At 44.4% G+C, this 25,970-nt stretch overlaps 2 protein-coding genes across 4 annotated transcripts in view; both read right to left on the reverse strand.

Moving 5' to 3' along the window:
* Nucleotides 1-3,653: 3,653 nt before the first annotated feature.
* On the reverse strand, nt 3,654-5,397 carry LOC128297074 (SPRY domain-containing protein 7). Its single transcript, XM_053032637.1, has 2 exons — nt 5,033-5,397; nt 3,654-4,966 (listed from the first exon to the last, which is right to left on the reverse strand). Exons 1-2 carry the CDS (start codon nt 5,133-5,135, stop codon nt 4,344-4,346), a joined length of 726 nt encoding a protein of 241 aa, XP_052888597.1. The 5' UTR covers nt 5,136-5,397; the 3' UTR covers nt 3,654-4,343.
* Nucleotides 5,398-6,181: 784 nt separating this feature from the next.
* The window catches only part of LOC128310275 (interleukin-1 receptor accessory protein-like 1-B), a 39,377-nt gene continuing 19,588 nt past the window's right edge, over nt 6,182-25,970 (reverse strand). For all 3 annotated transcript variants that reach the window (XM_053046879.1, XM_053046878.1, XM_053046877.1), the window contains exons 3-5: nt 9,648-9,829; nt 9,357-9,552; nt 6,182-9,040 (exon numbers count right to left, since the gene is read on the reverse strand). In XM_053046879.1, the coding sequence (XP_052902839.1) occupies nt 8,722-9,040; nt 9,357-9,552; nt 9,648-9,829 (697 nt within the window). In that variant the 3' untranslated portion in view covers nt 6,182-8,721. The remainder of the gene's footprint in view (nt 9,041-9,356; nt 9,553-9,647; nt 9,830-25,970) is intronic.

Genomic DNA, 25,970 nt, shown 5'->3' on the forward strand with positions numbered 1-25,970 from the left:
AACAGCGGGTTTTGTATGGAATTTCGTACCAGCCCATGGAAAGTTTGAGCGAAATGAAGGATGCTCTCCGTTTCATCCATTTTTCTTAAACTAGTGAACACTCTCACGGGTTTGATAGTACGCAATGCAATATTGATGGGCAAATTTATTCCACGCTGCAGGTTATTTCACCTGCAGCGCAAATTTATTCCACCTCTTGAAAAACATGCTCTCCTGGTATCGAAAATCTGAAAACAATTGTGTGCGCGGCTGTGGTATAGTGGTTTTCACAGTTGACTAGCTGATTTGGTTATTGGTCAAATTAGTCAGCATTTTGTCAACTCTCGTGGCCCTGCACCTAATGGATCAAAGAATGCTATAAAACATGATCAGTTGTTGAAAAAGTTCAGTAATTAGAAGCTCACCACAGAAATCAACCGTTATCCGTTTGTTCATCGCCTAATACATCGACGTGAGCGAATGATCATGGAGGTAGTCTTTCAACACAAAAACTTGACCTAGCATTTTAGTATTCAAATGCTAAAAGCTATGCAAATCTAACCGACTGTGCATAACACAAATTATTATTATTACATAAAATTTGCGTTGTTTGTTTAATGGGATAGACAATGTTAAACAATCCACTAAATAATAAATAAACAAAAAAATCGAAATTCACAACTTAGTAACTCGCTCATTCTGTATTGCAAAATGCATGACAGGTGATTACCCCTTACAATGCATCAGAGAATGAGCGATCTCCCGCCAGGATATGCAATATATACGCGGCATACTCACGTGGAGTATTTTGATTGAATGATTTTTTCTCTGCATTCGGCTCCATCTGGGGATCATCCTCATTGATGACGGCACCACTATCTGTGTTTGTCCCCGTGCTCGATTGTTTCGGCTGTCTTCCTCGACGACGTATCTTAAACATACCATGAGTACAACCGGCTTCACCCCGTGGAAACAGGATCGGGTACTGTAGTGGACACATCATCTGGTTGGTCTCATACACTGTCCTTAAGGATCCTGTAGCACGATGTTGCAGCACAATCTCCCGTGTATATTCCGTGCTACCGGTGATATCGTCACAAACACACACGACCCATCTCACCTGCAGTCGGTGTGTTGTTCCGGAACTGGTCAATACCTGGTTTACGTGAAAGGAGGCAAAGGCGCAGTTCATCGCGAACAGACATGCGTTCGTACGTATGACTGATTAGGGGCAGCCCAGCGGCGGATCAAACGGCAATAGGCCCCTTCTTACTGCGCTTTTCGCCTTGTCTCATTTCAAGTCCCCTCAATGTCCCCCTTCCCTCCTGCATCGTTTTAAAAATTAGAGGCCCCAACTATATTTCCGCCCTGGGTCTCCAAGGGGATTGATCCTCCACTGTATGCAGCGGCGCATCAAACGGTAGGCGGAGTAGGCGGTCGCCTAGGACCTCGCCGTGTTGGGGGCCCCAAGAAATGTGTGTAGTAGTCGTATACATAGGCCCAGTCTCCTATGGTAGAGGGGGCCCCGAAGGGTACCACAAAAGGCCCCTGGCGAAATTTGAAGTTGGGACAAAATGCCCCGGAATCGGCCAATTTTGTAACTTGTGATACCAAGCGGATTGATAAAGCGGATAGTTTTGTCATATATAGCCATGGCTTTCGACCCTCACGGCTTGCTGGGTCCAACGATAATCGTCGCTAAACTATTCATGCAGCAACTATGGTCGTTTAAGAAGGATGGAAAGGCATGGGACTGGGATAGCGAACTCGGCTACAAATTTGCAGATACACATTTTCGCAGATGCATCACAAGTGTCGTATGGTGCTTGCTGCTACTTTCGGGCTGAAAGCATGAAAGGAGTCACGGTTCACTTGCTTACAGCAAAATGCTTACAGCAATTGCAAGCGCGAGCCAAGTATTGCAATGGTCGATCAGTATCCCTAAAAGAAAACCAACTGGTGATCGTCAAAGAAGACAACATGCATCCTTCCTTGTGGGCAATGGGGCGTATTATTTCTGTTCATCCTGGCAAGGACGGAACAGTTCGCGTAGTGACGCTACGCACAGCATCCGGTAACCACGTCGTACCGGTTGGTAATGTTACCCAATCCAAATGTGCTCAGCAATTTGGATAGGAAGATTGGCACTGGCACTGAATAGCATGCAGCAACAAACCATGTTTTCGTTTATTGACTTTCATAGTTAGTTATCAGTGATAACAAGGCAAGGCACATACCCATATATACCCATAAATTCAATTTCTTTGGTGGCCGGAATGTGAGAATTAAGGTTTATGAAAGAACATTCCTTTCACATTCCTATCAAACGCATTAGAGTGAAGGGGGAAAAGGCAAAACGGATCCTGCATCTCTTTCGTATTTTGCGCCGTTCCGTCCGTCGAAAACGCTTCAGAAACGATGGAATGGTTTCTGACACCAAGAGAGCATGATCAACGAAGAGATAGCACAAATTTTCGTACCACGTGGTATCATTTCATACAGCTTTACCCTTCCGTCTAGTGATCATAGCGCTTGATCCGTCAACTGATCTTTCATCTCTTTCCGTTCGTGCAATCAGTACAGCGCGTACCATAATTATGCACAAGTTTATTTTTATGGAAATAACTATGTGGAATATTGATGGAAAATATTGATGTATGGCATCCTTCTAAACCTATGACGACAAGAGATATGATTGTTGGAAAATAACCGAACAATAAACAATACATAATGTCTTCGGAAATAGTGGCACTGCACATTTCCTACTGCTAATAATTAAAAAACTGAACTTCTGTACAGTTATGAGACGCACTGTAGGAACTGGATGGATGAAACGAGACGCAGGATTCTCCCCACAGTAGCTGAGCTATTTACTCTATCGATCGCTCTCCCGAGAGGGCCCTTGTTTGATAGTATGTGTAACTAATAGCCAATCGTAGAAGATCTCTAATTGATCAATAGCATCACAGTGACTGATATCGTGAGCAAGCGTGCGGATGTACAAACATGGCTGATCCTTGTGCGGATCAGATTGATGTTATCTCCTTTCGTGGATGCTCTCTTGGTGTCAGAAATCACAAAATCGGTCGCTTTTTGGTGGCTCCGATCGCATGCGCGGAGAGACTTCGACGAAAGGAAAAGCGCTTCAAAATAATATGCAATGACGACTGAAATGACCGTGTGCTCCTCTAGCTCTTGTAAGCTGGACACTAAACACTTACTGTGATTAATTGCTCTCTGTTGTCCCCCCACAAAGATTGTCATCAAGAAGAAGAATAACCATGTGGGAATGTGGGAGGCAAACAGTACCGCGAGTCAATCTGCTGATTGATATGTGATATGTGATATTAACATCTATTGCACTGCTCTTTATCCGTATCGTCGTATGCAGAGCGGTGTCCACGTCCTTCGGGCACCGGCACAGCTCAGCTCGTCGCTATATTCCTGCAAACTATATACTCAGTACATAACCACCTGCAATTATGAGGCGCGATCAGCATCTGCTGGTGGCGACGCTTTCTTCTAAACGCTTTTACGTACGTATTTGTTAAGTTTTTGCATACCTTTCGGCGGTTTTAGAGCAAAATTGCTCTCGATGCTCTCCTCTCATCAACACTATACATACTATACTATACGATCAATAAATATCTTCATGTATATTTTCTTTTCCGATTTTATCAATTGGTTCAATATTATACAATCGTTTTGCGTAAATACCTAGATCAGTACAAAGCGTTTTATGGTTTGTTATGAGAAACAAGGGTAGGAAAACCTCGCACATTAATAAATGATACGCTTAGGTTGGGAAGAGATAAAGTATTGGAAAGCAATGTAACGTGATCATAACATTGTTCGATTTTAATATAATGAAGATAGAAACACAGAAGAATTGAAGATAGTTAATAAGATTATACCTTCTATTAGTCCCTGTCCGCTGAGTCTGTGTGTGAAAGACGATGGATTAGTTTATGCCGTTTTGTTGTATGGAGTCAATCAGTTTGCTTCTTCTCTCGTTCACTTGTCTCGCTGTATACCTTCATTCTTCAGCTGTAGAGTTTGGTCTGCGTATGGGAGACACATGGTCCAGTGTGACTACTTTTGTGATCCAAACGATTCCCTTGGCTCTTGGTTCATTACCATACATGCTCTAATAACGATATTGTATCCGATGTAACCCACAAAAGCAAATTGGGACGGGAAGTAAGACAATTTATAACGATAGATTAAGAGATAGATAGAGATATAAAAGCGAGCGGAGCGGTGGCGTGCGGAGAGTGTTTAGTAGAGATTAGTCACAATAATCATTTGATTTCAACGAGAGCGGCTTAAACTTAACAAAAGCAACAGCACGTAGATGTGAGAAATCAAAGCAACGACTGTTCGACCAGGATGCGCTCGAACCCGGGCGGCGGACCATACGCAAAATTGTCCAGCACAATGTCAAGGATTGCACCGTCGTCGACGAACAGACAGGGATGGACGGTTCCACGCACGTTCAGCACCGGCACGTTCAGGTTCTTCCCGTTCAGGTAGAAATTTAGCTCGACATGGTCGTACGCGACGCCTATCGTGTCCCCTTCCTGTGGTAACCCACTATCTGGACCGGAGGCACTGCCGGGTGCAGGAAATGCTGGTGCTGAAACGGGTGCTAGATCGACTGGTACCGTGCCGCCGGAGGTGACGCTGTGACCGGGTGAGTTTTGTCCCCCGTTCGGTACACCAGCGCTCTTGCTGGCATCCAGGCGGTAGATAACATCGCCACCGTGCAGCACTAGATGGTTCGAGTTGAGACACCACGATTCCCGGTCCTTTCCACCGACCGATTGATTCAGGTCCGTCTGCTGGGTAGCGAGACCGATTGACCAGTGGCCCGATTGCTGTAGCTTCACCTCGAAGTATGATTTGGACTGGACGAGCGGTGCATTCGCTAGTACACCGCCAGTTCCGCAGGCTCGCAATCCGTTTTTTATTATAACCACTTCATGACCTGTGCGTTGGGAGAAAGCATCGGTGAAAGAGTTCATCCGGAAAATCGTTGCTGTTAAACACTCACCCATATGTGACGAGTCCAGTTGCACTGGGTTAGCAGTTTTCGTGATGTGTACGGACTGTGCCGGCAGCACACCGTTGAGGCAACTCTTCAGACAGCAAAACATTTCACAGCCGTGTGTTTCTTTACTTTAGGAAGGACGAGATTGTTTCCGTTACATGAATGAGGTACGGAGCTTCTGAACTACATTGCCTGTTTTCTCCCGTTTGTGAAGGGAGACTGGGGAAACGAAACAGCTGCTGGTACCAATACACAGCTGGTAGATAATGCGCTGTGAATGCTTTGTAAGCTTATTACGTCCACGGCTGGTTAATTAATTCACGTTTAAAACATGCTTTTTTACAGTTGCAGCACTTTAATCGCTTTACTTCCGATGATAAAAGTAAGCAAAGAGGTAAATGATTAATGTTGTTAATATTTATGTTTTGTTATTATTTTTTGCTTTCTTTCGCTGTCAAACCCGCGTCAAACATGTTCGAACATTTGGGTATTTCGAAGCAAACGTTCGAAAACGTCACATTCCTACCCCTCGGTGTGAATTTAAACACTTTTGACGATATTTTAGTGCCCATAGCCCATAGTGCAACCATATTTTGGTGCCAATTTTAGCGCCCATAGCCCATAGTGCAAATTAATAAAATGTTACCTCTACGCGTGTCCTTCGCTCCTGTTACTTTTCCGATTTTCGGGATAAAATTTCCGTCCGATCGAAGTGTCAAGAATTTCATCACGTACAGGCAGTCCCCGAGATGCGCGGTTTTTGGAAATTTGACAGCAGAGCTAGTTTATAGCACAAAATCTAAGCAAACATGTGAAAAATTATTTGAGAATACTATTCTGTGTCATATAAAACATTTGTTTTTAGCTTATTTTAATATATTCTTTCTAAAAATCACCTGATTCGCGGAATAAATTACGTGCACAGAAGGAAGTCGACTCTGTGACTTTGAAGCATAAAGGAAATTGCACCAGGATTCGACTTACGCGGAAATTCGAGATGCGCGGATTTTTTCCGGGTTATAGCTGTCCGCTATAACAGCGTATCTCGGGGGCTGCCTATATTATATTCTTTCCATTACTCGCCTTCTCAAACGCCTGCAATCCACTTTTGTTAATATAAACACGGCCCGAGGTATGATAATGTTAGACAGTTTATTCTTCTTTAATAAATCCGATTTTTTGTCGATTATATTCGCTATCAAGAATACCGAGTACGACAAATATTTGCAACTGCAGTGTTGAAATCAGCATCCAACGCGCTGATAAATCACACCGTGAGGAGGATTTAACTTCAATCGTTTCGGGTAAAAATAAAACCCTTTGCAAGAGATACCATGCAGAGTAAAGCAGAGCAACAACAGCTCCGCACAGTTTGCCTGTATTTTAGAGGAGCTAATGATTTTTGCTTCATATAACATTCCCTTTGTATTCACTATATACTGTATAATTGTGTGGGTATGTGTTTATTAGTCTTCACAGAATGATCCGCCTTGGATGTTTGGACGCTTACGGTAGGAAAGGGTTCATTAAATTCGATTTCATCTCATACAAACACGAGACCATTGGGGCGGGGTTGCATTTTTTCGCGCATAGACCCGCAGGTGTTGGTTTTGTGGGTTATCACTTGCAAACGAATGCATTCTATCCGGCTACTGCATCAGCCTCATTCTGCATTAACCGCCATTAGTAAGTAAGTTCTACAAAAACAACAACGGAGGGGATAAAGTTGAAATCTACCGTAAAGCATCTTAGAAAAATAAGCCTAACCAACTGCGTTGCGCGCTCCTGTTCGTTTACCTAAACCGAGATCATTTAAATTAAAATTGTCTGATTTAGTTTGCTGTACATTAGTAAATCAGTTGCCGTCAGTGCAAAATAAAAACTGAGCGTTTATGCGCCGCTCCCACCAGCTCGTCGGAGGCGGGATTTTTTTATGTTTACATTTATATTTCCAGAAACAAATACAATAAACAAACTGCCTACTACTGCTAAAACATAAAACTTTAGTCGTGAAAGCTCTATCGCGCACTGCTGACGATCGTTCTCATTCTTACAACCCTCACTGATCCTAAACTCACCGATATTACCTTTATAAGTAGCTGTCAACATTTGTATAGTAGTTTTCGTCCTCTCTCTCTCTCTCTCTTTCTCTCTCTCTCTCTCTCTCTCGCTCTCTCTCTCTCTCTCTTTCGCTCTCTCTGTTTCGCCACATACTTCACCAGCAGGAGTTAATAAATAATAGTCATTAAATTAAGCGATCACCATCGGCGTGTGTCACACACGCGTGTTGAGTGTACAGCACTGTACGCATCTCGCAACGGCTAAATTAAGCTCTGGCTCTATCTCATCTCCCGAACGGCATGGGACACACCGATGTCCACGTATTGTTTGTTTGCTTTAATCGTTACAATTACAATCACTAGTCTCACCCAATGGAATATCCGGGGACCTCTCTTCTCCTTTCATGGGTCTCTCGTAGCATATTCCTCTTAATATCCTTTCGAAGGATATATTCATTATGTATAGTATATGTACACAAACAACGCACCGCTTGCAATTGTGCACACGTACACCATTGCGCGCACACACACAGCAGTACCTTCCCTGTTATGCCAATGGATTGTAAATATGCTTGTGTGTATTCTGTGTGGCTATCAAAGAAGGTGGAGAAAATAGTATGCAAAAAAACAGTTAGTAGTAGTACCTTTTTGATTATTGCTATAGTTAGCCTTATCGGTGTTTGACGTATCCCCAGTTTTGTTGTTCTTTTTGTAAAGTGGTTCCTTCGGACCGTTCGTGGGGATGCTTTTGTGTAGTGTGTCATTCCTTTGTTACAGCGCCGCGCCTCGTATACAATGTGTGATTTCGTAGCGTGAAGATCCCTTACTTCATAATCCTGTAGCTGCTGCTGTACGCTTTATACGCTAGTCTCTACACACCAACAACAGTGATAATAAGCAGATCGAGATCAGTGTGGTGGTGTTTCTATCTTCCCCTACAGTACCGCCCATTAATCCTAGTGATTGCTTTTAGCAAAACTCATTCATAATACCTTTGTTGTTTAAATGCAGTTTTGTGTGGGGATCGCTTTTACGTGCCCGGAAGGATATTTTCCAGCCAGACTTCATCACGCAAAGCTCGGGAGGGGAGGGTACAACAGTTGGGGGGAAAGGATACCTTTACCTACACTATAGAGCAGTTGTACAGTAGATAACAGTTTGTATGCCACAGCGAAATTGTATGTGTGCGCGTGGGTGTGTGTATGTGCGTGTCCCAGTTTTGGTATGGCGCCTGTTTGAACAATCGTACATGGAATGTTTCTCTCCCCCATTTTGCATACAATATTTTCACACATCGCCTCGGTTGGGAGCTCACGTTCCTTTCTACATTAAACACTAACTATACAAAACCGTTGCACCTGCTTCTTATAGCGACAACTGTCGCACGAACATGTAAGCTAGGTTTGACTTTTTGGGGAGAGAGAGAAAGACGAATGGAAATCAACTTTCCAAAAAAGCATGATCATGATCCTTCGTCTACTCATCAGAACACTGACGGCTGTACCCACAACCACATGAATGTTCGGGGGTTTTTTAAACTGGGGTGTTTTTTTTTAATCGTGGCCACCACTAGGCAGCACAAACAAACAAACACACACGCACACACGCAGATGCATTATTATAAGCACACGTTTACACGTTCTCGTGCTCACTGTTCGCGATGAATTGGGCTGAACAGCGGTTATCCTTTTTGCTGTTGGTGCGTTGATGTACTGTCCGGCAGATCCAGGCAAACAGGATGACTAGCACTAGCAACAATGTTGCCATTACATAAACCAGCATCGAGAGCTGTGTGTCCGTGATTGCCGTCACTTCGACGGGCGAGAGCAGCACGCTGAGGTTTAGCTTTTGGGCCGAATTGCCCGAAACTATCTGGCACCGGTAGCGCCCATAATGGTGCGTCTGGATGTTCGGTATCGATAGGTAGGATCCGATGATTTGTCCCTCCTCTCTGTGTGGGTAACGAAAACAAGCAAAAAAACAAGAGAAATAGTTAGTATTTTGCGACGATCCGTTAGTGCATTATCGCGTACGTGGTATCTAAACCGTCTCAAAGGCGGTCTTTTAATGGTACTTAAAGGTGAACATTGTGAACACTCGAAAGAGCACTAATCGAGAACTAATAATAGTTCAGGAAATCCTCTCTATCCCTCTATGAATATCTCTCTTTCTCTCTAGCAATTAGCCGCCGCAATTAAAAGTTATTGCCAGCAACACATCAACATGGTTCATCATTACGTTGTGCCAGAGACCACATCCTTACTTACCTAGTCACGTTCACCTGCATACTATCGCTAACGTTGTGCGGATGGTCGTCAAACATTTGATTCCACACGATCTCGTTGGTAGCGTCCGGCAGGTAGAGGTTGCCGACGAACGCCTCACAGTAGAATCGTACACTTTCGCCCACGCTCACCGTCAGATCCTTCGGCCGGAAGGTAGGCATCGGGTTGTCCAATTGATCTAAAAAAAACAGAAAATTCATTAATACAAACATTCGCATGTTTTCTGTGACAGCGCTGTGGCTGGTATAGCGGATCGTATTGTCCATATCTTACCCTGGAACCGCAGTTCGATTTCATGTTTGATGGCGTGCGTTTCGTTTCGCAATATACAGCTGTAGTTGCCGATGTCATTCTCCTTCAGCCGGATACTGAAGATCGTCTGGTTGGCCGCTGCCGGATTCACGATGAACGATGAAACGTCACTGCTCCAGGGCTGTGGTTTATTATCCTTGAACCTGCGAAACAAACCGGAGACCCGATTAACGAGAGTTGAACTCGTGCCCGAAGGTAATCGGGAAGGATTACAGATGTGTATTGCGTAGGCTTCTCTTCATTCGTTTGTTGCCAAGCGTACTTCGTATTAGTGCACTACAGAGTGATGAAAAATGCACTTTTCGAAGAGGTTTTTTTTCAGGAATCAGTCTTTGGTTGAACGACGATGAAAACAAAAATTTAACTCGCTTGCATCCTATGTTAAATAAGCATGCAGGAAAAATACGACGATCTGACGATGATACGCCAACTGGAAAACTTGAGCTATGGCCACTTAAAATAAAAATGTTAAAAGCTTTTTTCTGCTTTTTGCCTATCTATTACAAAATTGCCTATCAATTGTCGCTCCGTGATGGTCTCAAACTTGTTGAATTTGCTTGCTTTTGTTATGGTTCTCTCCATAGCTTCTGACTGCCATTAGACGGTCTTCATTAAAACGATATTATTAATGATTTTTGAAGTATTTTTTACAAGTCACTCTTTACCCGATGGATATTGCATAAACATTAGGGTGGTGACACATTATTAAAATATTATTCTGCGAAACCCAATTGTTCTTTTGAACAAAGTTGCAGTTTGAACTGAAGCACAGTTGCTGCTGAAGTATGCAATAATACGATCATCAACCCCATTGTTGAATTATCACCCCCCCCCCCCCCCTCCCCCTTTTGATTAATGCTGCACATCATCATCAATAACAATACAAAGTGAAACCCCATAACATACTCGTTCACCACCCATAAAAGGCTCTTTTAAATGCCGGAAACAAACAGCGTTACGCCCGATGAAACGATTCGATATGCCACGATATTTACCCCGCGCGTCCAGCATTCATTACGTGGAACAACTCGGTATCAGTTTTCCCAATTTGCATCCTTCTTTCACCGTATAATTTGTCGCTATTTCCCGCAGAGTGGTGGGTGGCCAGAGCATGGAAAGGTAAAAGCTAAAAGAAATTGCCAACGATGGCGCAACTTTGCAAAAAAGCTAGGGCATAACAATTTCATAATTATAATTGCCACGCTGCGGGACGCTTCTCGTACACATCCGTCGTTTCCCTGTGCCTAGGCGAATGGTTGCAGATATCGCTGATACATCGGGTGTCTTCTTTGCCATCGTCGGTAGTATGGTTAATTAATTAGAATATTTTGAGTGTTTTGGAGTTGAAATGAGCTACAACTTTCCAAATGTTTCAAATGTCTGCTTGTCCAGAAATGAAACCATTACTGCCTATCTTTATTGCAAATTAAATCTCGCATGTTGCAGCCCCACGCATTAGACAGTGTGGCCATTTTGCTCCACCAGTGGACGGACAATACTTGAGGACGGAGACCTCTGTTTAGCATTTTTCGGTCAAATATTGGGCATGTGTCCTCGTACCACCCACAACATTGCTGATATAATTCTCCCCATGACATTTTGTACTCTGTGCTTGGTATATATATATTTTTTTCAAAACTCTAATGTGCGCTCGTCTAACCGATGTGAAATGAATTGTTTGAATTTCATTTGCACTGAAAAAAACGGCAGATAAAATGATCATCATATAGCACAGGGGTCGGCACACTTTTCACCCATAGGGACCAGACAAGACTCTTGCGTACACGTACTCAAGCGTACATGTACTTCTTTTCAAAATTATGGTTGCGAATTGTCCGCAACGCTTTTTTAAATTTTTACATTTTTTACATTATGGTTTTGATTTCCAACCTTACATGTTTCAAAACCCTTAGAATACCTGCGTAATGTGAAAAATATTCCATTCCAAAAACAAACATTTCTTCATCACCGCATGCGTTCTTGGCATTAAAGCTACCTTAGTATTTTTTAGTAATTTTCTAGTAAATTCTAGTATTAACCGAAATGATACGTAGCGGAGTATTGCAGCAAGGACAACTCATGTACCCAATTGTACAATCCAAACAACTGCCAACTACTCTTTACGGCAGCATTAGACATGAAATGAAATGTCAGCAGACGACACTGTCAAGTGCAGCAGCAACCTAAAGATAAAGCTCATGAGTACTTTAGGTCTTTCGCAAGGTTGATAAACATTAACGAATTCCACGCCATGTTCCTTGAAGCAGACCTCCCTGTAGTTGATGATCATCAAAATGGAAATGAGCTGTCTCGATCATTATCGTTTGGTGTTTTATTTCAAAGGGTCGCTAGCGGAGTATGCGGTTTGTTTCTGTCCTCTCGGTGTGTGATGTTCGACATAACTTTTTCGGACAAACTTCAATGAGACAACCTACTCCAATTATTTCATAATCAAAATGGTCCAACCAAGATTGCCGATCGGAATGGTATGTCCATTTGGCATAACATCTTACGATTGCGCGCCGATCCAGACTAGTACGCATGACAATGACCATCGTCACATGTCAGGTGATCTGTGGGGTCTGTGCAAAGGAGATGGACTAGCGCTGGTCTATGCTTCAACGTAGCGCTGGAGAAGACCCTCCGCGACTCGACGGTGAAAACTTCGGGGATCATCTTCTATAACTCACGTAACGTATGTGTAGAAGGACAATGTAGGAGCCGCTACAATGCCAAGTTCTATGAGCTGTAGGGCGAACTCACTGTCGTGCAGTGGATTAGACTCACCAGGCTCCCGTGGGCTGGTCACGTCATGAGAATAACACCGATCAACCCAGTCCGGAAAGTCCTGTTTGGATCGTTCACATGGATAGAGCAGACTTGCCACATCAGCAATGACTCGTCCCAACAGCAACAACATTTCGGGACGGGTGCAGTCCTGCAGTCAATACAGCAGCTCTTAATCCCATGGCAAAAGCGCCAATGTCTGGACAGTAATGTGCCGTACGGTATCCATCACATCCATCGGAAACACACAAACGAAACTTCATAAGCGAAAGCTGTGTTGCGGTGACTGTGCATTGATTTGCATACTAAACATACACCGCGACAAAATAGCAAAAGCCACAAACCAAACAGGGGAGGAGTTCGGCCGTGTAGTCACCAACGGGGCATCATTCACGCAGCGGGGTGGGCGGAGAAGCCGAAGCTAAACGACGCAAAGCAAGTTAGAATAAGGCCCCCGTCTTACAGACCAGATTTGCGGAAGGGCACCCCACTTTGAAACGGAAGGAGTTGGAATTTGCGTAGCACATTTGCATTTGCATCCGATGCAACGGAGCGACGAAGGAATGGGTGAGTTGCATCAGCATCGTCAGCTGGCATTTTTTGCGCACAGCTTCGCGTGTACCACCACGGTGTTATCGGTTGTCCGTCATCTTTCCCTGGAATTTTGGAATTCTCCGTGGCATCAGATGCGTGGTCCGGAACGCGCGCATGGCAATCCTTGGGAAATTGCTTGCTCGTTTTGTTTTCACAATTCGAATGCAATAATATATCCCATCGCTGCATCCCGGAAATCTACCATCGGCAGACGGAAGAATGTGTTTGTGTGTGTGTGTGTGTGTGTGCATTGCTGCAACGACATCGCAGTGCCGAGACTGATCATAAGCACACATAGTGCGATAAAACCAGACAATGGTAAGGGAAGGTAAAAAGATTTATTAAGGATTCCAGGGAAACGAGGACACCGTATTGTTTGTCCCCCGTTTTGATATCGAATCAAGTCTTCTGTTATGAAAACAAATATTTCTCCCTGTTCGTGGGCCACGCCATGGGAAGACCTTCATCGTTCCGACGCGCAGCACATGCCAATCCAAACCCCCTTATGCTGCTCCCTATGCTCCCTTAAGCTGGTCAGTCATATCCGTCTCGTTGGCGGGGGCCGCGGCAGCAGCGGTGTACGCGAATCATTTTGTATTGTCGGTACACGTACACGAAAGCGAGAGGTGAGAAGTGTGAGAATTGGAACTTGATCCGCAAACCACCGTCCGTCATCCACCACATCGCAGGAACACGATCGTGCTGTGGAGGAGAGTACGTGCTGGACGTCGAATCTGGTGGTGGTGGTGGTTTTGAGGTTTTGGGCGGTACAACAGAATGAAGCATAGCATCGGTCCACCACCCCGCGGTTGGTCTAAGAGCTCAGGTGAGGAAACTGAAACAGCATAACACGAATGGTGACATACAGCAAGTTATAGCGCTCGGAGGAAGGCAGCAGCAGCTGGACGGATCCGATTACATCACATTACTGTTTGCCAACTACTTTTCGCCACCATTCGCCGCCACGACGTTGGGAATGGTGGACGATACCGGAGTTCGGCGTTGCTGCTGTTATGATGGTGTCTGTCAGGCGGATTGGGTTCACTTCTCACCACCCAAAACCAACAAACAATCCGTGAGAGGGTATGATCAGCTCCACGCTACCCTCCCCTCCCTTACTACTGTCGCATCTTTTAATTTGACACTTTCGGTGCCAATAATGACAGCGGTCAATGAGTGAAAGACAGCCTCGTTTCCTGTGGGGAGATGGATGGGGAGGTCTTGAACGCGCGGACATCAGTGGTAACCCGATATCCGCCCCTCGAGAAGCTTGTTGTCGGCAGATTGCAAGCAAACGGGCGGCAGGTGCGGCTTTGAGCTGCCTCAAAGTGGTCCTAATAACGCATGGGGACCCTGGGTTTTATGTTGTTGCTGGGGGAGGACGAGAACGAAAAAAAAAAATCTCCGTAAACACCCCATGGCCCGCTGAAGGTTTGCCGTTTTTGCCACACACACCCTGGGAAGAATGTCTCTACAGAAGCACCACAGCCCGCACAGTGTTTCTTTGTTTTGAAGGGTTTCGTGGTTGGTTCAAAGGGAAACCGATCGAAAGCATTCGAACGGGCGACGGTGGTGTCCAATTTCTGATCGAACGCTTCCTGACACATACACACACGGTTTGCCGTCGTCTCGTCTGTGGTGAGATGCCTTGCGGCGCGGGAAGGCATTGTCCACCCGTTGCTACTGCACTAACTAGAAGGGCGTTTGCAATGATGGCTTGGCCCGGGGGGTGCCGAACACCGTCAGGGATATCAGTTTTTAACCAACGTGTAACTACCGTTCCAAGCTAGCGAAACAAGGTGGGCGCCAGAGCTCACATTATTAGGAATCTCCTCCAAATCAACCTTCTATTTTCGCCCTCCATACACACCAATGTCAGCGACTATGTGAGTGGATGCAGAATTCTAGTTCGCGATCCCTTCTCTCCAAACTACCCGCTTCCCGCTTCCCCTCCCACCCCTTGTGGCAATATCTCGCGCTCACCACCACCCCGACGACGCACAGAGCAATCGTTACGATCGGAAAGCTATAACTAACGAGTTAATTAGCAGTCGCTCACATCGGCGCATGAAAGTCGCATGGATGAGGCACGCGGGTGGATTTCCTAGAATCGGGAAACCGGTCACAGCAAAAAAAAAATCCACCCTCGATATATCGGATCACCAATCTTACCACCGCCATTTGTGATGGTAGACGATGATGCTGATGATGCTGCTGGTAGGAAATTAGTACAATAATGAATACTATTACAGTGAAGAAAAAAAAAGTGAGACGCAAAAAAAAGCAAGAATTCACATCTCAACGAAGGTGCATCTTTTAAATTCTTGCACCCACCAGCGTGATCGCAGCTGGTCGCTGTTTCGATCCACCGACCGCTAAGTGCGAAGCCAATTCCAGGAACAACGTGTCGGATGGGTGTAGGTTAAATAAAACATAAACAAAAAAAACACACACTCAATGTGTATACAATCAACTGCGCCCTACGCCCCCCATTCATTCGCGCACGGACAATACCACCAGCGCGCGCAATGGTGATAATAATTTGTTTCACGGAATTTTTGCGTGCGCAATCATCCCCTCTGCATCGTTGATAGATCGACGACGACGCCGCCCCCGCCGCCGCCGTCGGAGTAAAAGATTGGCGTTATCGTTTCGGAGTAAAATCAAACCAAACATCATGTACGCGCGCACATCCGATAAAGAGGGTACGTACCACGAATTGTGTACCACCGCTGTGACTTATCGAGCTATTTTTTTCTATAAACGGAAAACCGATGATGCTGGGGATTGGTGCACGCAAGTGCTGTTGTGCCAAAAGAAATCGGTGGTATCGTGAACCTCTAGCGGCTATTGGAAACGAGCGAACGAACTGGGGGTTCGTTAACTAGTTCGAAAAACAGAACGGGTACGTCGCATTAGATGTCATACAAACATGAGAATGTACTGAGCTAGTTCGCTCAAGTATGAGAAGGAACTTGCTCATACGACGATAAATTATCCAGTCACACTTGCAGAAGAGAATTGGTCAGGCTTCACATGTTCTCATGGAACGGAACGGAACCAGGTGGTTTTTTGCTGAAAGGAACGGAACGAACCCTAAACGAACGTACGAGCGAAAATTAGAACAATCCAATATGATAGGTTTTTTACACATTCATTACCATCATTAAACAAATTAGTGTACTTCATTTAGAGTGTTTTGGTTTGCAAGAAACTTTTCGATGTAAATTTGTCACTATAAACTCTACGCTATTGCTAACGGCGATAATTTTTGTATGAGCGTTCTGATAAAATCATTAAACAGAAGATACAATTTAAACAAGCAAACTGAATTGGTAAGAACATGATCTGGTATAGCAAGATCGGGTGATCTTTTTTAAAAAAATCTCATTAAATTAAGTGTATATTAAACGATATAATAATCGAACCCATCACAACTACAACCGCTAATCGAACGTGGTTATGTAGTACAAACGTATTTAGTTAAAGGTTCATAAGCGATAATCTATTCCGTCTATTTATGTGGATATCTGCACTATGCGTTCGGATTTGTTTTTCCAAAAAGATCTGGCTCCGCTCTAGTTTACCATAAATAAAGAACCGTAATGCGCATCGCTACGCGCAATGTTTTAGCAATTCTTTAGAGTTGCCCAATTTACACAACATGGAATGGGAATGCAACAGTAAACACTTGGTAGGCGCATGCGCCGATATCACTTCTCGCCAGCGGGAGTTCCAACCATGCGGGATAATCTCCCACACCCCCAGCAGTCCGCCGTATCTAACAATGTATAATTTGGCGAAGAAGCCGCTTTCCTGGAACGGACGGATTCCGCCGAATTGGAACGAGCATCGAGATAGCAATCACGCTAACCAGTGGTGAGGGGGTACGGTTGAATTCCATCCAACCGTGACGTCGATCGATAATGTTTCTCTGTCAGCTCCTCAGGGGAGCAGAAGGACTATCCTAACCACTTTTCATTGCATCGCTGCTTCACATACGGTCATTACATTACGGCTTGTAATGGATAGTTTGAGTTAGTGTGGTTGGTGTGTTCAGCTGTATCAATTGCAGCTATAATTCGCCAAGCGGTTTGCATTAGACACAAGAAGTCAAGGTCACATCATAAAACACAGCAGGTGGATGGCCAAGTTATGTGGCTCTTCAACCGTCCAGTAATTGGTTTAAGTGATCTACGGAACCGCAGGTTCCTCTCTCGATAGCACATTGGACATACGTGAAAATAAGAAATTACATTACAGCTCTGAGGCACACAGGACAGTTATCATTGACCCGTAAGACACGGTCGAGAGTAGCGTTAATCTAACGGTTGACTCGCAGTTTGATTGCATATGTTGGATTCAGTGGAGGAGATGCTTCCTGCAACAGGACTCGTTTCATTTACAACCAATTAGATGCATTTCTGCTTTAATTGTTGAACCTCGTTGTGCGAACACAACAACGAGGTCTTGTGCAACTGTCGTACCGAAACCGCAAACCTATGTAATATGTAAAGGCTCATGTAACCGATTTGCTGTTTGACGTTTGACCGCTCGTTTGCCCACCCACTCAGGACAGGACAGGTGACCGGGCTGTGGCTGTTGCTTCAGCTACATGATGCGGCGGGAGTTCCACGAAGTTGATAATGGTACATTGTTCGTATCCATATGTTTCGATTTCACCGAACGAGCACAACTCGTTCTGGGCGCATTACGTCCACAAAAAGCCATTGTAGCAGCGTTCAACTTCCAGCACGGCGAAGAAGAATGTTGGGAAGCTGTGCATGCATTAGATGACTGACTTCGCTCCGGCCACATTAGATATATCATGACCCAATCTAGACAAACGCCTAATGGATTGTGCATCACAAAGGCAAGTACATAGCAACAAGGGTTACAATTACAGCGCGCACGAAGAATAGTTATTGTTTTATGTGTGTTGTGCCACATACAACCGGTCTGTGGTGAGCCATACGGCTGCTAGTCCTCCGCAAGCCCTGGACATTAAAACCTGAACGTCGCACCGTATATCCGTATGTTACCGATGGATTTAACTCTTCTTCGTGCTTCCTGCCAAACCCGATGGCAACTGCACCGATCCTCCAACCACAAACTACACACCATGCCATGCATGCCCGAGAGTTACAGGGTGGTACAGGGTCGAGTGTTTTAAAGCGATAAAAATAAAAGAAGGACCAACGTTCGCGCGGGTTGCATATCACGACCTGGCGCACAGGCAGGTCGCACTCCTAATTGGGTCTCTCATTATCTCGTTTCTGGGGATTGAATTTCATAACTTCATGACGAAAAGCGTTTTTTCGAGCCCCCCCTTTTCCAAAATTCGTGGAATGTTTGAAATCCCTCATGGGAATGCTCTGCTGCATCTTTTGTGTGGTCCGTCCCCGTGTGCCGGTTTCGGGTACCCTCGAGTAAAGAGGCGAGTGAGTGTGTGTAGTTGCACAAGTCAATCTTAACCAAAACCAGACAGAAGCATAATAAAACAAAAAAACGAGAGGGACAAAAAGGTTATGATCAGTAATGGTTTCTTCTTGTGTGCTTGAACCCCAGCTCATGAAGCAATTGTTTTGTTGTGGCATATATTGAATCTACCAACAGTTCTAAAACAGACCCTCGTAACGCTGGGACGCTTTCGGGAACCGTCAGCATCAACCAGCCAAAAGCCTATCCCCTATATATATATGCCCAAGAGATCATTATCGTGCAAACACACTATGGTGCTTTTGGCGGATGCGGATTCCGGCCAGTGTTTCTTGACGATGCGAATGGTACCACACAGCCACAAAGAACTTTCGTGGATACGTCAATTTAGAAGTGGGGCCAATTCTGCGGAACAGTAAATTAGCAATCTACACCCCAGACATAATGCAGTCACACAAATGGATGATGATTTTGTCCGAATTTCGTGCTCTCCGTAGAAGCCACCCCAGAGTGTGGATCGTTCCCTGTAGATGTGCGAAATTCTGCCTTTCCATTTCGACGGTGTTAGCAAACCTGAACCGAGGCTCGGTCGCGAAGCAAAAATGCGAAGAGACAACGCGCGTCATCTGATTGTCATCATTATCAACAGATAATGGTCCCATGGGGGTTTTGCGCTCCCGATTCCGTGGTTTGCCGTCCCCGGGTAAAGGCTGTACGGCATTGTGTCCGGCAGCATCAGAATGTGTTGAGTCATATATGATGCTTTGAAATCGGACCCAACATTTGCACCGACCACCGAAAGGGGTATTACTGCGGAACACTCAACACATCACAACGACACACATACAAGGCCCTGTGCGATTCCGGCACTCTCTCGATTACCTACGGTTGACTTCCAATTCGATGCAACATCATCCCTTTTATCCGTGTCCGAGAATTCCCTTGAGGGTCTTCCCGCGAACAAAACGATCGTTACCCTGTTTTCTGCGCACTCACAGGGGGCTTTGCGTGCGGTTGTTTTGCTTTCGTTTGGTCCGGTCCGGTTCCGTCGCCCGGCTCGAATTTCGGCCGGTCTAAAACAAAAGAACCGGTGAGAAGAGCCGGCAACCAGACTAAGAAGAGCCCATTTTCTCCAATTCTCTAACGTCTCCTTCCATTCTGGCGCTGGGTTGACCCTGAAGAAACGCCAGAGACAAAACGAAATAGAGGGGGGAAACAAACGAAAAAAAAAAAACAGACACACACTGGAAGAAGATTGCACCAAGATGATGATTATGGTCCAACGGTTCGAGGTTCTCGTTCGAGGTGCTTCCACATTCGGTTTCATGTGCAACAGAGGAAAGAACGCGTACAGACCCAGGATGGATGGGGAGCGTACCCCTAGTCGAGATTCCTGGAAATATTGCCCATTCAAATCTCGCATCATCGCCGGTGAGTGTGAGAAATACCGCAGGTCTTGGCGGACACTGGTGTACGGCCGACCGTCCGGCGATGTTGAGCTTGCGGAAGACGTAGAAGAGACCGCCAAGAGTGTACACCGCCGTAAGTACCATACCCTTGCTTCCTTGGGACTCGGGACGGATCGGCATTTGCTTTGACGTTGCAATGGTGGTGGATGTACTGAGATGTCCCACATGCAATGAGCATGGGATGGGGTCCGGTACTGGAGAAGGTGAGATTTTTACAGGAATGGCACACACAGAGCACATTTCGACATAATGTTTTCCCCCTTCCAGGTTTATCAAAGCGTTGTCACATTCCCCAATTCCACGTGGGTTCCACACGGTTTCGGCGGAAGTCTCGCTGGTGACAACCAGGAATGAATTCCGACCAGCGAAGCACGTGGTGGTGTGTGGCACGTTATGATGGATTAGATTCCGCTTTACGCTTACTCTTCGCACAAAATCGATGCCGTGTGCCGTAAATATCTTACCTGAAATGGAAAAAAAGAGAACGAATGGAAACATTAGACGTTTGGGTCGTGAAACAAAATATGCATGAAAATGTGCAAATAGAATAAATGCTTTATTAATCTTTCGCCTCTCTTTCTCCTTTGCTTCCTTTTAAGACGACAGCCATTTAGGACAGGACATTTAGGAGAAATGTTGAATGAAACAAACGGATCAGAGATTGGAAACAGAACCCAGGCAGTGGCCACAGGAAATGTCTAGCATACTGTTCATTTATGGTTCCTTGTTGATCCCCCATCATCTTCCGTCGAGGGTAAATTCTAGGTATCCGCCAGATGATTGCCGAATTCCACAGCCCATAAACCATACACACACCCGCCCGGATCGTATCCAGTACCATCATAACGCAACACACACACAAACGGCGGGGGTATGAAAAATGTGGTGCAGACGACTCGCGGTTGGGGAAGTTATTTCGATGGTTAAGCAGCTAGCGTCGGTGAGGACACACTGTCTTCCATCCCCTGCCCCATCCCATCTGTCTCTCTGACCGATCCCACCACCCCGGCCGATCTAATCTCGGGCAACAATCTTCATCATCGTCATCATTCTCTCATCGTCCTTCTGTCACTGCGACTGTGTGGCCTAAGCAGAATTGGTCACAAGAAGGGCCCATTCTTCATTCCCAAGCGCACCATATTCTCGATCGATTCTTTAGCCGCCACTATACCTGGCCTGGCCTGGCTTTGCAAGCACAGGCATTCCACAGAACGAACCGTTCGGGAGATAATCTTTTCACGTGCGCACTGGGTGCATGAGAAACAACACTCGAAACACAGCACAATAAAACAAATGACGAACAACACCGAAAGAACAACACATAACGACAAGATGCAAACGCCGAGATCGCCGGTGTGGGATTGCCTCCGGGGGACGCAACGATGGAAAGACAAAACATCTCAATAGCAGCAGCCTGGTGCAAACACCAACGAAAGCAGCACCGAAAATCCCTCAAATAGTGGTGGTGGTCGGTTTTAATTAATAGGTGAGAACCAGCCGTCACATAAGGGTGTGCTCTCGATGGCAAGGACACACACACACACACACACACACACGCGAGATGTGTTTTTTTCTTAAGAACTACCTCGAAGCAGGATCAATCACAAGCGGGCCTCTTGCCAGGCGAGTTCGATGCGAATCAGCAGCCACCGAAAACAGGGCTAGGCCTAGGGGAAGGGTCAGGCTTTCGGGACCAGCCCAAAACGGTGGTGGTGGTTTCCCGTTCAAGAGCTCCTCTTACTGCTGTAAAAAGGATGGTCCTTTTTTGCTCTTTGTTTGGATCATTTCTTCCTCGGTTCTTGTTCCATGTATCTTTGTCCAGTTCGTGCAGTATCCTGGCTCCTGGCACCCGACCGCCGACCGCCGTAAAAGGGCATGGGAGGCAGGCTACAATTACTGCAGCGATACCTTCTTCCCAATCATCTGCTGCAACTACCGACAATTTCGTGGAACGCCGCCGGGAAGGAAAAGACCAATCTCGATTCTGGCACGCCATTTTTCTCCGTTACCAGGAATCGAGGAAACTCCGCATTGAAACCGGGCAGCATTATTTCGGAATGCCAACGAACGATGCACAAGCTGCAACACACACGGGCAAGCCAAACAAGAACTGATCAATTTTGCACCGTTTTATGGTTTTTGAACATTTTTGGAACTTTCTTCTTCCTGTTTGTTGAGCGGGGTATTTTTTTTTTTGTTGGCATCAATGCATTTGACCATTCGTGTCGAATGCTTTAATGAATTATGTGCACCGATGCTAAAGAGTGGCCCAAAAGCTGCATTTGCAAAGTTTGTTATTGTTTTTTTGTATTGTGCATTTGAGGTAAAGCCAATTCACATGCGGACGATACAAAAAATATTTCAAAAGACAATAACGTCGATTGATGTCATATCGAGATACGAAATTTAATGCATGCCGTAACAAATGCTCGTATCGCTCGTAAGACAAATTTCCTGTATAAAAGTTAATTAAAATGCCATTAATTCGATCCAACATGCAAAACACCATATCTCAGTTATATTTGTAAAGTGATTTCGGTTAAGCAAAAATGTACTTATGAGGAGAATTGTATTTATAATCAGCACAAAACATATTCTATAAACAAACGAAAAAAAGCGTTGCAGAAGCAAAGATTAAGTGCTTACGGAAGCGCTTAATTGTTTGTCCCTGGTCTACACTGCCGTTAAGGTCGGTGCGATCGAGAAGCTTGCGATTTGTAGCAATTAGTTAATCAGTCCGGTTGCAGAGCTACGTAACATACTCTCAGGGCGATGGTTGAAGGTCCTATTAGCTGTCATGTAATACATTTTCGAACAAATTTACATCTGTTCCCGCGATGGAACCTGGGTAATGTACGCAGTATGGGTTTCGCAGTCTAAAATAGTTTTTTGTTTGTTCTTCATTATCGATTGTTGCTGCATGGTGGTTCATTAAGATTGTTCTTCTTTATCGGATGAAGGTTCCCTCCAAACTCAAAACCTCAGGCCTCAGGCCTCTTGAGTGAATTGAGTGTTTTGAGCAAAACCTTCAAACGTAAACATAACCTGTCATTTCTGTCTGTAGTGTGGCGAACGAATTTGGGTTAATTTTTTATGAAAGTACTTATTTTGCATGTTGTTATTAATGTAATTATACGCTGAAAGTATTTTATGCGTCGTGATTGTTTTTGGGTGACTTTTTGAGGTAAATGAGTTACTGAGGAGGTTTGAGATAGAGTCTCAGTGCTTTATTTACCCAGTGGTGGTAGAATCATTGAGTAAATGGGATTATTCGAGATCCAGCATGCCTTACGATGAGGAGGACACAGTCGTATATATTTAATCCCAGAGTACAGTCTGTGGGGTGTAAAAATTCTCAAACCTGGCGGTCAGAGGTTGGTGAAAAAACATCGTACTATAGAAATGTTAGAAATCTCACGCTGCCGTAGGACAATCGTAGCTGAAAATATCACTGAAGCTACAATAAACAATACAAGCAGATATTATTGCAATACAAGCAACAAGGAAAGTCCCAAAGCATTTTTCTGATATAGTCATCGTTGTTGATATTATCGCTCGGGAAACACCCCGTACGTGGAGTACGTGGATGATTCAGCGCTGAACACGAATACGAGACAGCTATACCACACCCACACCCGGATGTAGCATTAAGAAATGAAATACACTTCAAATGCACTTGCAATACGTATGATCATGTTTAACGATTCCAAACATTAAGTGGTACATGCAAGCGTTGCAAAACTGTATGTGTGTGTGAGAGAGAGAGTTTTACCGACTGCATTGCTCCCGCGTATGTTCTACATGGGCAGAAGAACATGGCCAATAATGAAATCTGTCCACACTCGTGGTGGTTAAGGAAAAAAAATGGAAATCCCTCAGGTGGTAGAGTACAAACAAATCATCATTAGTAAAACAACACGAAGCGTCACTAAATGCATTGCCAATAATAATAACATTGCGAGCATTGCGGATGCACCATCATCATTGGGACGGTAATAGACGTGTTTGCGGAAGGAAGTGGCCCCAGCAGGTGAGAGTAGGTTGGTTGCATCGTTTTCATTATGTTGCAAGCTCTGAGTACCCCAATGCACCACCCACCCACACGCACTATCAGCCCATGTTTGATTTCCTGGAAAATGATTTGTGTTGCAGCAGGCGGCACTGATGGCGTATGTGAGCCGGGAACAAACCGGGGAAAAGGCGACAAAATGCAGCCGAGCTCGTCTCTATATCTGCACCAGGGGGGAGAAATCAAATGAAGTGGAAGAGTGCTGCACCGTGTTGGCCTCCTTTTGCCAGTCGGTGCGGCGAGGCCAACATGCAATTTAGTTTGTCCATTTCCCAGTTTTGCATTATCGCACCTCTTCCATTTACTGTTCGGTCAGCATTTCCGAACAACCGTGGCATGTATGTTACGATTGAAAACCGTTTTGTTTCTATTATTTCCGTTCATCATTTTTTTTTGCGGTTTGTTCGATGTTCAACCCAACAAGGGCGTCAAACGTACGAAGCCCTTTGCACTCCGGGAATAAAATGCACCGGCAATAATCATTGAGATGTTAAAACAATAGTTTTAAATGCACAAAAGTAACGTGCAAAGCGAAAGAAAATACTCTCTATACTTTCATATTCTTGTCAATAAATTCTATTCATCTAAAACTTGTTTCATAACAAGCTCTTTTGCATCGTGATTTAATTAAAGACTGTTCTACAGGTTAAACAATTATGTTCATACAAATGTAGAGACGTGTTTCCTACCTTTTTAACTTTGCTTTTCTATTACATCATTATCTCTCGTTACTCTCGTTTTGTCAATGGTTTGTGATCCTAACCTAACTTAATTAAACTACATTGATATAGTGTTTTTTGTATCTCAAATAAAACATATTGCTGATAAATTATTCATAAAAATGTATGGCCTTACGTTATTTCGGTATCGAGCAGACAGTGACAGTCCCGTCTCGGGGGTTCGTTTTATAAGAGAGTGTCACTCTATTCCTCACTAAAGCAGGTCCTTACCTACTTACTGACATTTACACGTTATCCTATCAAGCTAATTCTAAATTGTGTACACTTTTATAGCATCGTGTTTATTGATAGTTAAAAATGTCTATAATCGTGAATGGTTGTGGTCTCTACAAGTTACATAAAACGTATTCCTTGTGCTGTAGTACAGAAACATATTTTTTCCATTTATACTTGAGGGTTTTGTTTGAAGCAGGAAACTAAACTCTAAACTCTAAAATATTCCAGGGTATACTTTTAACGGAGATCCGAGAATTTCCCACTTTCCAATAAAAAGGATGGAAAAATGTAGAATTGCGATTTCCAAGTCCTCGAAAGTTCCGGAAATAGCTCGTGTTGTTTCCAAGAAATGTGCAAGTGAGATGAAAAAACAAGAACTCTACGAACGGCACATTAAAAGTCATCAAATTTCGGGGAAGGATGGAATGAATCACACCCGAGGATTCCGATAATTGAACATTCAATACGACGTGGTTCGTTAAAGTACGGTAAGGTACTTAAAAGTATATTTGAAAATTTGAAATATTCACGTAATAGTTTTACGTTGAATGAAATAAACAGATAGAATTGACAGAAGCAGTACCTAATGCGAGAGGAGCATAACAAGCGAATGGAGCAAAATGTGTAGCCATTCCTTGTCACGCTATTTTTGACAACTGCTCGCACCCTCACAATATATTCTATTCGCCTACTAACAGGTAAATTACATTTATTTAGGATTAATAGCACAGGGAAAAAAATAAGGAAATAGCTGCCCCGTATGCGATGACTATGGTGGTACAACTCTCATCAATTTGGTCCGAAAATCCTTCCGGGAATCCATCAAATTAGGGCTATACACTAAATTTGCCTAATTTATGTGAGTTATTTCCGTTGCAAGGTATTAGCTTTTCGTACCGGGGTAGTGGGACAGTAGCTTGTGTCCTGTGGTTAAACAATAATAGCCTTTGCTGCTTTTCCGACGTTATAA

Source organism: Anopheles moucheti, chromosome 2 (genome assembly GCF_943734755.1).
Source record: "Anopheles moucheti chromosome 2, idAnoMoucSN_F20_07, whole genome shotgun sequence".
NCBI lineage: Eukaryota > Metazoa > Arthropoda > Insecta > Diptera > Culicidae > Anopheles > Anopheles moucheti.

Coding starts and splice junctions, on each gene's coding strand:
- LOC128297074 (XM_053032637.1), bottom strand. CDS start 5,135: ATGTTTTGCTGTCTGAAGAGTTGCCTCAACGGTGTGCTGCCGGCACAG. Junction 4,967..5,032: donor ACTGGACTCGTCACATATGG/GTGAGTGTTTAA, acceptor CCCAACGCACAG/GTCATGAAGTGGTTATAATA.